At 41.6% G+C, this 13,406-nt stretch overlaps 1 protein-coding gene across 1 annotated transcript in view; it reads left to right on the top strand.

Annotated features, from left to right (window-relative positions):
• FREM2 (FRAS1 related extracellular matrix 2) overlaps nucleotides 1–7,800 on the top strand; it is a 136,071-nt gene extending 128,271 nt beyond the window's left edge. Inside the window, 4 exon segments of the mRNA XM_032496265.1 lie at nucleotides 242–429; nucleotides 643–789; nucleotides 2,218–2,475; nucleotides 2,477–7,800. Of these exon segments, the coding sequence (XP_032352156.1) occupies nucleotides 242–429; nucleotides 643–789; nucleotides 2,218–2,475; nucleotides 2,477–2,728 (845 nt within the window). The 3' untranslated portion in view covers nucleotides 2,729–7,800.
• The last annotated feature ends 5,606 nt before the right edge of the window (nucleotides 7,801–13,406 follow it).

Genomic DNA, 13,406 nt, shown 5'->3' with positions numbered 1-13,406 from the left:
CCAGCTGAGCATGGGGGTCCTTAAATCTTCAGTACTTGTGGTCGTCTCAAAGCGGTCTCCTCTGAGGCCTGGGAAGGGACCAGATCGTGAAACTAACACAAAAAGTTCTTCAACATTCGATGCCAGATCAGGAAGAGAAGGAAGTACTTTCTAGTGTCGTTATTGTCACAAACTGTTTGCAGTGCCACATAGACGCACCTTGTCACTTAACAGAAATAGCCTTCCCACGTCTCTGTTTCAGGTGATACCATTTATGGTCGGGTCATGGTGGATCCTGTCCAGAATCTGGGAGATTCCTTTTACTGCAGCATTGAGAAGGTGTTCCTGTGCACCGGAGCGGACGGCTATGTTCCCAAATATAGTCCAACGAATGCAGAGTATGGCTGCCTGGCCGATTCTCCTTCACTCTTGTACAGATTTAAAATTGTGGTAAGTGCTTTGACCCAAACAATGAACTAGGTAGATACTCAAAGTTAAGCAGTTTTGTCTTAGACTTTTTAAACAAGAGCATCTTTTTGAATGAAACCAAATGACATTTTATGGTAATGGTCACTTGCACAAAACTAATTAGGAAAACCTTCGGCGCTTGCAAAAGTTGGCAGTAATTAGCTGCAGCAATCCTCATTTCCTTATTGTCTAAAGGACAAAGCTCAGCCAGAGACACAAGCCACCAGTTTTGGAAATGTCCTGTTTAATGCCAAACTGGCCGTGGATGACCCGGAAGCTGTTCTCTTAGTGAATCAGCCTGGATCTGATGGATTTAAAGTTGACTCAACTCCACTCTTTCAGGTGAGCCAATGACACGTTCACTACAACAGCTAGGTAACCACATGCAAGTCGCTTCACGTCTGAAGGCTCAGCCATCTCATATGTAGAAGGCAGTGGTCGTAATAATGCACGGAGTTAATGTGAATATTCTATAAATGTTAGCTATTATTATGTTTATTCAGATATTAATATTATGTAAAGTCTATATGTCATGAAGACCCTTATTCAGCCGAGAATCTAAATCTAAATCTGATGATTCTTGGGAACCCCGCCCTTCTTACTCAGAACCTCCTTTCGGTTGACTTTTCATGACCACTGTTCTTGGAGTGATCACGTGTGAACTGCTGGACTCAGAAAAACAATTGTGCACAGCCCAGAAATCTCCATTCTTAAAGACTTCATAGACCAAGATAGAGAGCCCAAAGCTAGAGAGAGAAGGCAGAAGGAGACCCAGGAGACCACAACACCGAGCGGACAAATGAGACAGATTTGGAGATGTATTCACAAGGATGTGAATCCTTGGGGGAGCAAGTACATCTTTTAGGTTATTTACTAAAAATTGTCCAGACCAGATGGGCTGGAGAAATATGTTATCCTTATTCTGCCAAAAGAGGGAAGCTTGAGGAAGCATGTCTATTATTCTGAATCTTTTCCAAGCAAGAAGTTGAAGTATGATTTTTTTTAAATTTTGTTTTTGTTTTTATTGTTAACTCTCAAAGCATTTGACCTCTCCGAAATCCTGAAGGCGTCAAGGAGCCGTAAGAAAATGCCTTCTTTTCACAGACCCTGGAAAAGCAGAAAAACTGACCTTTCCATGGCCTTCTGTGTAAATATGCAGCCAGCCATACTGGGAAAGAGTCCTGAGCTGCAGAAGGTCTGAGCTCTTGTCCTGCCGCTGAGACTAACTAGTTCAGGGACATTGGGCAGTCACTTCATGCTACGTGTTCTCATTTACTCAGTTTTTAAAATTTTTATACGATTTTTAAAGGTTACACTCCATGTACAGTTATTACAAAATGTTGAGTGTATTCCCGGTGTCGTAGAATACATCCTTGTAGCCTGTCTTACACCCAGTGGTTTGTCCCTCGGACGTCCCCCCTCCCCCGCCACTGGTAACCGCTAGTTTGTTCTCTGTAACCGTGTCATTTACTAATTTTTCAAGTGAGTAAGTTAGCCTGTGTGATCTAGAGTTCCCTACAGCTCTGACAAGTCATAGCTTACCAACCACTTACCAGCACATGCTCCCTTAAGAGCTGCGCAGAGTATTCTGGAGTGCTTTACGCAAAGCCTTACACATCTACACACGTAAACATCTCAGGTAGATTAATTCTGCAGACTAAATTAAATTATTGTTTATTAGCTCTGCCACTCGTTTCTCTTGCAAAGAGTCGCGAGTTTTTAGGTTGGCACAGTATGCAATTTTCTGATGAACAGAGCGGTGTGTTCTAGGTGGCGCTGGGCCGAGAATGGTACATACACACCATCTACACGGTGAGATCCAAAGACAACGCCAACCGGGGCATTGGCAAGCGGAGCGCGGAGCGCCGATACCACTCTCTGGGGAGCAGAGGGACGCCCCAGGCAGCCGCCCGGAGCAGGAAGAGGAGGCAGATCAGGAGCGCGCCGCCGCCGGCGTGGGAAATCGGCGCCGAGAACAACCGCGGGACAAACATCCAGCACATCGCCCTGGACCGCACCAGCAGGAGGCAGGCCGCCCCTGGGGAGGGTGCCCCCCGACGGCGTCCTCGCCCGGGAGCCCGGCAGCCCCGGCTCGGAGGTGCGCCTGCTCACGGTGGCGGGAGGCGTCGCGGCGGGACTGCTGGCCGTGGGGGTCACGGCCGTGGCGGCGGTGATGGTGTCCAAGCGCGGGAGGCGCGCCCGGAGGAAGCCCGCGGGCGCGGGCAGCAGCGAGCCCATGATGCGCCCGCGGGGCCACCCCAGCGACAGCTCTGAGGTCTGACGACCGCAGGCGGGATTCGGCCTTTTCTTCCAGTGCCCAGGAGAAAACCTAGGAACCCAACTGCTTCGGAGAACTGGGGACTTCGGTGACAAAGCTGCTCAGAGGATCTGACTGTACTAGTGAACTTCGAGTTCTGTCCAACTCGTTCATGCATCAAAGGACAAGTCCGGTCCACAGACCACATCTTTCCTCTTGCCCAGAAGGCATCAACTATGCAGCCACAGGTCCGCGAAGCCATAGATGGACCGCGCGGAGGAATGCACTTCACATCCGAGGCCTTTTCTCTTCCACGTGGAAACGATCCTATTCAGCGGTGCTAACAGGCTCTTTGAGAAGCTTCAGAGGAGTCTCTTGTTGCTATGTTAGTATGAATCTTGAAGGTGCAATTATCACATTGTTTATTCATTGTGTAACAGTTTATTACTAAAAAGATTTTAACTTGTAGCTTGGAAAAAATGATAAACACATTGTTTATTGTGACAAGTTTTCTAACAGGTGAAGACAGCATTGAATTATGACCAAGGCTGGCTCGACCCACAGATCTCCTTTTCTCCTCCTTGAGAGAGAGTGAAAGGAAAAACCAAGGGAAGGGAACTCACTAACTTGGATTTGGGTTGTTCCTCATCTTTGTCAGACCCTTCTTGTTTTATTTGCTTATTTAATTTTAAATTAAGCCAAAGAATATGTTGAGCCTGGAAAAGATTGTTGAAGAGAGACTGCTCTGTTTTGGTACATAGTGAGAAACAGTAGAGTTCTTGCATGATAATATACTTTATTGGTGCTCATTTGTGGGAAATGAGAGGGTTGGTGACATTTTGATGATAAATGCCGTAGAGTTAGATTCACATTTGCAAGACAATGTTCTCTAAGAACTGAGCCTAGATGTTTTGCAGTATTGAATCCATAAATGATCCGGAGAAATATCATTCAGATGGTGAAGGGAGAATGTGGTATTTATTAATATACTGTGTTTCACCAAAGTGCCTTTTACACATACTTTATAGAATCAAAGAACATTTTGACAATGACACGTGAGGTTAACCTTCAGAGTGCATAGTCACACAACAAGGTCCAAAGCTTAAATTGGCCAGAGGATATTTTATTAGCTTTCTAATCACCATCTGGTTCAAACAGCAGGAATCCCTGCACCTGTCATTGCAGAGATGATCCTGGAGGCGGCCAGCATCACTGATCATATTCTCTGGTCAAAGCAAAAAGCATCACTCCCTGGTGTCTCCAGTTCGGTGAACTGATGCAGTGTGGTCCGTCTCAGTATCTAAAAATACAATTTGTAAAACTGCTTTCAGTGTTAAAAACCAAGGAACGTGAGTGGGCTTGCTCAGGAAGGTCTTTCTGGGAAATGTGATTTCATCAAAAAGCAGAATTTGGGGTCAGAAAGGGGAAATGTCAGTAGTTTAGTGACCAATCTTCCAAAAGCAAGTAAATGTATTTCAAACAAAAATCAGGTCAGGAGAAAAAGAACCATACCTGAATACTCAGCCTCCAGTGCTACCTGGGATCCCCTTTCATGTCTAGTTACAACCTGGCCAAGCTGGACATCCTGGTGGAACGGAGATGTTTAGAAGGCCAGCCTCTCCTCAGGTCACGCAGGCACTAACAGTCTTCCAGTCTGGTGTCTGTGAGCACGAACCATCTCTTGACTTAAAAAAGGAAGCTATACTGGTGCTGGGAGAGAGGCAAAAGTGTCCAACCGTTGTCTTTCTTCTTTGGGGCAGCTCTACACTTCCCAAAGTCTTTTAGAAAATAGGGTAGACTGTGGTCTCCATCCACTGCGGAATTTTAAAGTATTACCTACAATTCAGAAGTTTCCCCAAAGGATTTGTGTAACTATGCTGTACAGCCCCGGAGTTTGTTTATCAAACAAATGTTAACACTTTCTTAATGATCCCTTTTTCTTTAGCTTTGCTCAGCTCCTTTGCTGGCTACCTCATAACATGTATAGGAATGAGTGTGACTTGAGCAGCTTCAGATAGTGTGTGGACTTTTTTACTACTTAGCACTGGACTCAGTTTCTCCATTCTGTAAGAGCAGGGACTCACAATCAGCTTTATAGTACGTAAGTGGTCAAGGTGCTTCAGAGCCCATCCCACACTCATGGGGATCTCTCTCACTTGGTATTGTCATCAGTGACCCATCATCACAGGAGGTCTGTTTTGAGTCTTTGGGCCAGGTTGGCTTCATACCAAATTTCTCTCTACAATGATTTGTTCTAAAGAGACCACTTTGGATGAATTGGAGAGCTTACATCATACAAAGCATGTCCTTTCCTAATGAAGAACAATCTCTCCTCTGCCCACCTCCTTCTCTCTTTCTCCCTCCTCTTCTCTTCTTTCTTCCCTTCCTCCCCATGAAAAAAGAGAGCCTGTGGGAAGTAGGCAGATATAGCATTCTTAAGTATTAATTACTTAGACTTCTGCATCATTTTCTTAATATCTATTTACTTACTATGTGGTTTAATAGACATTTAATCTTTAAAAACTCTTTTTTGTGGAATAAAAATTCAGACACAATGCTGTGTTGTTCAGCAAAATAGAGCCTTAGTTTTAATATTTTGTTGTCAGAGAACTATTCTGGTACTATCAGAATAAATACCTAAAATAACTTCCTACAGAAGATAGGAGATGAGCGATAAAGCCACTTAGGTACCCAGAAGCTTCTGACTCCAGTGAAAACAAGGTCTTGTTGACATTGCATGGTAAACACAAAACACACAACTAAGTATTAAGCGTTAGTGGCTCTCTTAGCATATGAGCATGAAGCATGAAAATACATCAATGTGTTTTCACGATGGTTTTATCTATTTCAGTCAATTCCCCCGTTAATGTTTACAGAATGCTCCCCTAGGGTTAGCCACGTGGAGGGATGAAAACCAAGCTGCCCGCCCTGCCTTCAGGCAGCCGGTCGCCGTCAAATGTAGCTCTTGCTCTGAACTAAAGGGATGGAGATTTGCATGAGCTTCTCTGTCTGTGAGCCACGGCTGGAAAGCTCTCTGCAGCATCAGCTCTGGAGCCCACTCCTCCCCATCTAAAGACCCCCGCACGTTATGGGTCATTCTGAACACAGATCTAACAGTCAAGTCAGTGATGCAAACTCACACACAGAGAAAGTACCTTGCAGAGATGTCGGTGGCCCTGTGTAGTCCTTTCCTCTTAATGGCAGAGAGAGGCCCACTTCATTCCAAGAATAGGCGATAACACGTAAACTCTTCTTCTGGTCCTTAACACCATCAGCGCCTCCTGAAGTCCGCCCTCTCACAAACACCACGCTGAACAATAGGAGAGAAGGTCCCTCGAATTCTGCTGCCCTGCTGCTGCTGCAAGGCATCTGCGATAAGAGGACCAACTGCAGACCCAACACAAAGGGATGTGGTTCTGTAAGCAACAAAAGAGCCTCTTTATGAAGTCACTGCGCCTCTAATTCTTTTCCGAGTTACCAACACCAAGGTCAGTTTTAAAAATGAAAGCGGAACTGCGTAAAATCCACCGAGAGCCTTTCTTCATACAAATCAGTGCTAAGGGCTGAAACAGCCCCAAATCAAGCTAGGTCCGATTGTAACAGTAACAGTGAGATGTAGTGACATTCAGATTTCAGAAGCTGGGAATTTGATTTTTGGCTACTATTTTGAAAATACCTATTTAGTATTGACTTTGAAACCAATTTAGTCCTTTAATAGGAAAAGAAAAAGATATTTTAAAGATGCAAGTATCTTACATGTTTAGAATTTACATAATTGTATTAACTTGAAAACAGGTGTATTATGGTTCTTTGAACCTTTCATTATTTTCTAGCCATGATAGCAATAATAAAAGGGTGAAGGTATCTTCAGGTACCTTCACTAACCATATGGCAAATGAATGGAATTCAAATATTCAATCAGTCCAGAAATGTATAATTTGGCCAGAAACTATAATTACACACACACACATATTAAAAAACCAAACATCTCATTTCTAGAAAGAAATGAAAAACCTATCTAACTGAAATCACTCATACAAAGATTTTTCAAGGTCAACACATGGTCATTTGTGAAAGCATACTACCCTGGGAGTTTCTTTGACATTAATTCAAAGGTTAATATGTTTCCTTAAGATTTTTTTCCTAGAATTGATTCCAGTATTATGTGGTAATGACATAAGAATTTTTAGAAAATATTATCCGTAAGTTCAAAATATTCCTCACTGTTTATTTCTCTTTGTTTCTATATCCTTTGAAGTTAAGAATAAAAAACCTTGAGATTTTGGTAATTATTTTGATTTCAGTAAGAGATTTTAAAACAGAAGTGCGTGGTATTTTCCTACAATTTTTCCTAGAAAGATTACACAGAAAACTTTTAAACAAGGAAAGAAAGCTGATTTCTTTCTTTAGAACTAAACTTGATAAACCAACATATACTAAGCTAATGTGAGACTCTTTTGATTTATTTTGTTGGGAGAAAAATCAGAATATTGAATGTACGAACTTTTAAACAGTTTTGCTTTCTTCCCTGTCTTTCAAGTGCATTTATTTCCTCTTCCCTGACATTTGCTGTTTACGTTTTTTTCAGTATTGCATTTTGCTAAAGAGCAAATACAACAACATACAAAACAACTGCTCTTCTAGCAACATCTACTTTTACTTTGTTTTCTTTCCTCTTTACTTCCTTTCTTCATTTTTTTCTTTCTTTTTTTCATGGACTTTTGTTTTTTTCCTCTCTGACAAATCTGAGATGGGCCGTTCTGCTAGTAATACTCCCCTTTTAGTTTTGAAACTGTTACCATTTTCACTAAATCGTTAGCATTTTCATTCATCCAAAAGCTGGCAAGTGAGCACAGCATTTGTGCAATATCCCTTTTTTTTTGAGAATGTTAAGCCTTTTGGATGAAGGGGAAGAAAGAAAAAAACTTCCTGCAAAAGATCAAAGGCATCCTATTGAATAATGTGAAGACAATCTGTGCCTTGATTTTCTCAGTGGAAGTTCAACATTGACATTTAAGATGTAAAAAAAAAAAAAAAAAAAAAAAAAAAAAAAAATCCCTTTTAAGAATTTAACTGAGCAACAATAAAAGGCCAAAGATCACAAGATGAAGTTGTTTTGGTGATTGAATACTTTGCAATGAAATAAACGGCAAGAAAATTATTAAACTGTTAGCAACATTAAAGTGTTTAAAAATATCATCATCAAATGCACAAGACTCTTAAACTGCTACCACGATGTGTCCTCCACGGATCACATGACTACTTATATACTCCTAGTGAATTTCAATTACAGATATTTCTTCTTTCTGATGTTTGGGTAATCTGTGACATTGGAAACATCAGTGGTGTACTTGAAAAAAGAAGAAAGAAAAGAGAAATGTAAAATTTTAAAAGCTAACATTAAAAATAAAGATCATTATCATAAAAATCACTTACAATATAGAAAGGCAATTATTAGTAAGACTAATAGAAAATTTCTGTATGTGCCCAGATTAAGCACATTACAAAAAGAAATTACAAAGCAGGGACTTTCTCCGTGGTTTCAGGAATTCAAGTTTTTGGCAAGATATTCTTTAAGCCCGTTTGTCTATACAAAAACACTTAATCCTGGACAAGGAGTTGTGTGTTTTATAATTATTTTAAGTGCCTACTTCTGTACCAAGTGCCCTCTAAAACACTCAGTAAATTTATACTTATCTAGCCACTGAGTAGCATGACTTTGTGTAATAGAATTATTTACAGAACTTAATAGCCTTTGTGATTTTCCCATGGGAATTCTTCAAAAACAAACAGGGTCTAAGCTTTTTTTTTCCTCATATATTTGCTAGGACACTGCATATCTGCTGGATATTGAAGTTTATCCCTGGGAATTCAATTATGCAAATAATTTGGAGCCATCCCATCTTAAATCTACATCTAAAGTAATTTTTGTTACCACTTGTGTTTCATAATTGCATCTGTTTTCCTTCAAAATTCATCACATGTTGAGTATAAATAAAGCCCATATAAATATAAAAGTGTGAAAATGGCCAAGTTATTGTAGTGTAGCCTTTAACTTTGGTTCACTCTAAGATCACAGAATCCCCGTAGTCTGCAGTGAGGATCAGTTATTTCCATTCTGCTGGCGGAGCCTTGAGCTTCTGCAGGCTTCCAGCCTGAGACCCGTGCTCTCACTACCATCCTTGATGCTGCTGGTAAAATGCTGCTGCTTCCCAGCCGAACTTACCTGCAGGGTCCTAGTGCCCACCTGCAGTTGTAACAGGTGCAGGCACAGCCAGAGGCCTGCCGGGGGCAACAGCATCTTTAGGGAACTGACCCTTTATCCCAGGGAACAGGTTGACTAGGTCCTGTGAAGCCGTGAAAACTGGCCCAGTTGCAGTGGTGAGGATGAACCAACTGATCTGATTTATTGCTGGGGGGGGGGGGTGTCTCTCCTGCCAAGGAGACTAGTCACTTGTATGCAAAGTTTACTTAAGTCCATAATCATTTGATTTATTTTAATTTGTGGCTCCCACTATTCAATACCAGAAAGAAATGCAAAGACAGCTCCTTATGGCTATTGAAGAATAATCCAAGAAAAGGGCAAAATACACAAAAGAAGATGGAGATAGGGAAAAAGAATTCTTGTGTCCAAGCTTCTGGCACTTCCAAGACTCGGGGGAGAAATGGCGGCATTTTAGCAAAAAGGTTGTGATCAGCAACGGAAATGTGTGAAGCAACCGTAGAAGAGAAAGGAGAAGGTCTGTATAGGGTAGGGGATTTGCAAGCTGCTGGGGAGAAAGCCTGGCCTTCAGGAAGCTGGGGAAGGGAGCCAGGGAAGGGAAGAGTCATGGTCCAGCCCCACGGCGATACTGACAGTGAGTTGCACGATCTCCCTGCCAGAGTCACAACTACCCAAGAGGCACCCAATTTAAGGGAAAAGCCCCCAAACCAGAATTAGTCAAAGTGGACCTGACAAGAAAAAAAAGACATCAGGAGGAGAGTGGGGCCCTACACTGCGCTGATTCCTCCTTACCAGCCAGCCAAGCCAGGAAACGGCCCCGAAGGAAATTCAATAGTGATCTTTGAAAATCCTGTCCCCAAGAGCCCACAACACATTCCAAGGCGCTAAGATCTCACCTGGGATGTGTAAATGTGACTAATTGCAAAGTGGCAAAGGTGGTAGAGAAGATGATTGGACAGAGGAAGATTATATCTGGAGGAAACTGGGGCAGGTCAGAGATGCAGGCTCAGTTCTTAACAGGGGAAGAGTATCTGGAGACGAGTCTGTGCAAAAAGAGATCCAAAACTTTCCCCAGACCTTCCTCAGAGTTGAAACCACTCAGAAGACAGTGAGTCATACACACATAGGCTGCATTAGAACACATAACAGAGGAATAAAATAATGCCATTTGCAGCAACATGGAATGGACCTGGAGATCATCATTCTAAGTGAAATAATCCAGAAAGAGAAAGAAAAATACCATATGATATCACTCATCTATGGAATCCAAAAAAATTTTTAAAAAGAGGACACTAATGAACTCATCTACAAAACATAAATAGACTCACAGACATAGTAAACAGTCTGATGGTTACCAGGGGAAAGGGCGTGGGAAGGGATAAATTTGGGAGTTTGAGATTTGAAAATGTTAGCCACTATATATAAAAATAGATTTAAAATTTCTATCTTAGCTGATTTAAAGAAAAATAGAACAACTTCTGGAAATATTTTATGCTTGAATTCTCTCTCTTGGACTAGAAGAGCCTGAATCGTGAGTGCCATGGCTTTCCCGGGATGATTTAGCAAGCCAATGGGTTCAGAGATGAAGGCTGAGGTAGGACCCCACCCCTGCAAGATGAGGGCAAGTTTGTGGTCCTCTGTAACACCAGTAACAGGAGCATCTGGAATCTTATCTCATGCTTTCCCAGATTCCATGTTTCCCAGTATCAGTCAAGCAGTCCCGACTTTTATTGAAGAGGAGATCTGTCTAGAGATCTATTTCCTTACTATTTCCTTCAGCAACTCAACAAAAAGACAAAACAACAACAACAAAAAGCCACCAGGTTGGTTCAATTATTTTGTGAGCTAACTTCAGAAAGAAAATTTGTGTTTTATTTCATTCTGACCTATAGAAATTTACCGTATTTTCTTGACTTCATAAAACCCAGGCCCCAGATTAGGCTGAATTCAAAGAAATATTTGTTCACAAAAATTCTCCAAATGAAATACTACATTCTCTCTACTCAACTGCATTTCTTCCTGTTATTACAAACTGCACCTCTCATTAAAAAGAAAAAAAGTTTGGGGCATTCCTTTCATCGTTTGCCCTCCTAGGACCTCATTATCTTTCTGAAATTTCATGTTATTTATCAGCACCATTTGGATTCCACTTGTTGGTAACCTACCAGATTGATTCTATACCAAATTTAGAAGATTCATGTCATTTAAATTTTACATATCAGGGAGGGGTATGTTATTATTAAATGAATAAGACTGAGTCCACTAAGAGGCCTCCAGGAGCTCAGCATCCAACTGAGGGAGCAGAACTTAGCATATGAAAAACTCCAGAAGATCTCCAGGGATGAGCATCAGTTAAATACATGTGTGTGAGACGTCAGTAAATAACCAGAGCACGTGTGCACCATGAGAGACAGGGAAGGGGCCTGCAGGTGTACCCAGCAAGGATTCAGAGAAGAATTAAGATTAAAGGATGGGATGGGTTTGGACAAAGAGAACCCAGAAGGCAGGCTTAATTTATAAACTGTCTGATCAGTTTTGAGCAACTTATCAATTAGACGTATAATTAGAAATAAGGAATGACACAGATAGGGAGTTTGTGGCTGGACAGTGAACAGCTTTGAGGTCATAGGAGGAGACTAAGGAATATGGTCAATATAAAAAATTATTTTCTGAGCTTATATTCTGGCTGAGTTTAGTAGTGATCAAGCATATGGTAGATTCTCAAGTTTTTGTTGAATGACCAAATAGTTAATGAAAGTTCTTCTTTATAAGAGATTTTCAAAAGAAAAATCTGAGAAAGTTGAATTAGAAAAAATACCATTTGTATATGTATGTATATGCATAACTGAATCGCTTTGCTGTACACCTGAAACTAGCATTGTAAATCAACTACACTTCAACAGAAAATAAAATAAAATAAAATAAACAATGCCTGGAATTTAACCATATATCAAACTGTGACATAATCACCCAGAAATGGAATTATTTTCAAATGATTTTATACGTCTCTAAAGAACTGTTTAAAAAATTCTAAATTTAAAAAAGAAAAAAGAAAAATACCATTTGTAACTCAATGGGAATAACGTATCTGGGCAGAACAGATGCTAAAAATGTTACGAGAAACATTGATGGGAAACCCTGCCGCTGGTGACTCCATCCACTCCCCTTAGCGTGAGGTGGTCAGCCACTGAGCGTGCCCTGCCGGCATGCGAGAGCAAGTGCTCAGCTATGCAGGCTCTTGCCAAAAACTGACCCTGAATGGAATCAAGCTTCCAGATCTAATTAACCAGTTTACGGGAAATGCGGGGGATGGAGAAACATGTTAAACAACATCAACGAAATTCAGAAAGAGGAAATTCTAGAGGACAAATGACCTAGTTTCTCCAACAAACAAATGGCATAGAGAGCGACGGGGCGTGTGAGCATGTTGTAGATTAAGTGATATTTAAGAGGCCAATGAAAGAAATGCCGTCTCTGTGAGAACTCTGGATTCTTACTCAAGAAAGGCACAGGTAAAAAGATACTTTTGAGACAACTGGGGACATTTTAACAAGAACTGAGTATTAGATAAGATTATACAACACAGAGTTCTTGCTGATTTCAATTGCATACTGGTTTAAATGATATGCTGCCTGAAAAGCTCTTTTAAATGCTCCACGGGGGTGGGAAATGGATGAAGATTTTTGTAAATCAAAGAAGATAGGCAAAATTTGGTAATTGTTGAAGCTCAGTGATGGGTCCATGAGAGTTCATTATAATATTCTCTCTACTTTTAGGTGTATTTAAATATTTTTACAAAGAGAAAAATAGAAAAATAGTATTTTGATGAACTAAAACAATGTAGAAGACAGTTTGGAAAAGGGAAAAATCAGTTAGATGTCCATTTGCATATGAGGTAACAAAGGTCAGATGACAACAGAAAAGGAGGACCAATGCTAGACCTTTTGGAGGTCAAGGCAGGCTGACGTTAGGAAGGGAAGCCTAGGGAAAGGCAAACGTCAAAGGTGGTACCAAGTCAGGCTTCGGTGAGTGGCTGAGTGATGCCACCGTAAGCCTGGGGGTTGAGTGAGTTAGTAGGAGTGACACTCACTGTTATTAACATCTCTTTTTCTTACCCCACCAGGCTCTCTTCTCAGTGATCAATCTTAGTGACCCCAGCAAGGGAAGGGATGGAGCAGCATGGTGTATTAGGGCAGCAGAAATGCTGAAACTGCAACGTTGAGCGTTCCCTTAATAATGAGACTATATGGGGCAGAGCAGCAGAGACCAGGGTCCCACTCACCTTCACAGCCTTGGAGGGAGGGATAGAGGAATGCGTGATACTGAGTCAGCAGCCCACAGGGAGGACTTCTGTGAGGGCTCAGGGCCCACCAGGAGCAGCCCGGCCCGATAGTCACATCCTGGGACCAGTGCTCAACAACAACGTGGAATTGCCAGAGGAGGGTCACAATTGTGACAAGCAGGAACAGGGAATCTCAC

This window comes from Camelus ferus, chromosome 14 (genome assembly GCF_009834535.1).
Source record: "Camelus ferus isolate YT-003-E chromosome 14, BCGSAC_Cfer_1.0, whole genome shotgun sequence".
Lineage (NCBI taxonomy): Eukaryota > Metazoa > Chordata > Mammalia > Artiodactyla > Camelidae > Camelus > Camelus ferus.
The sequence above is the reverse complement of the archived record's forward strand: the minus strand, read 5'-3'. Positions and strand labels throughout refer to the sequence as shown.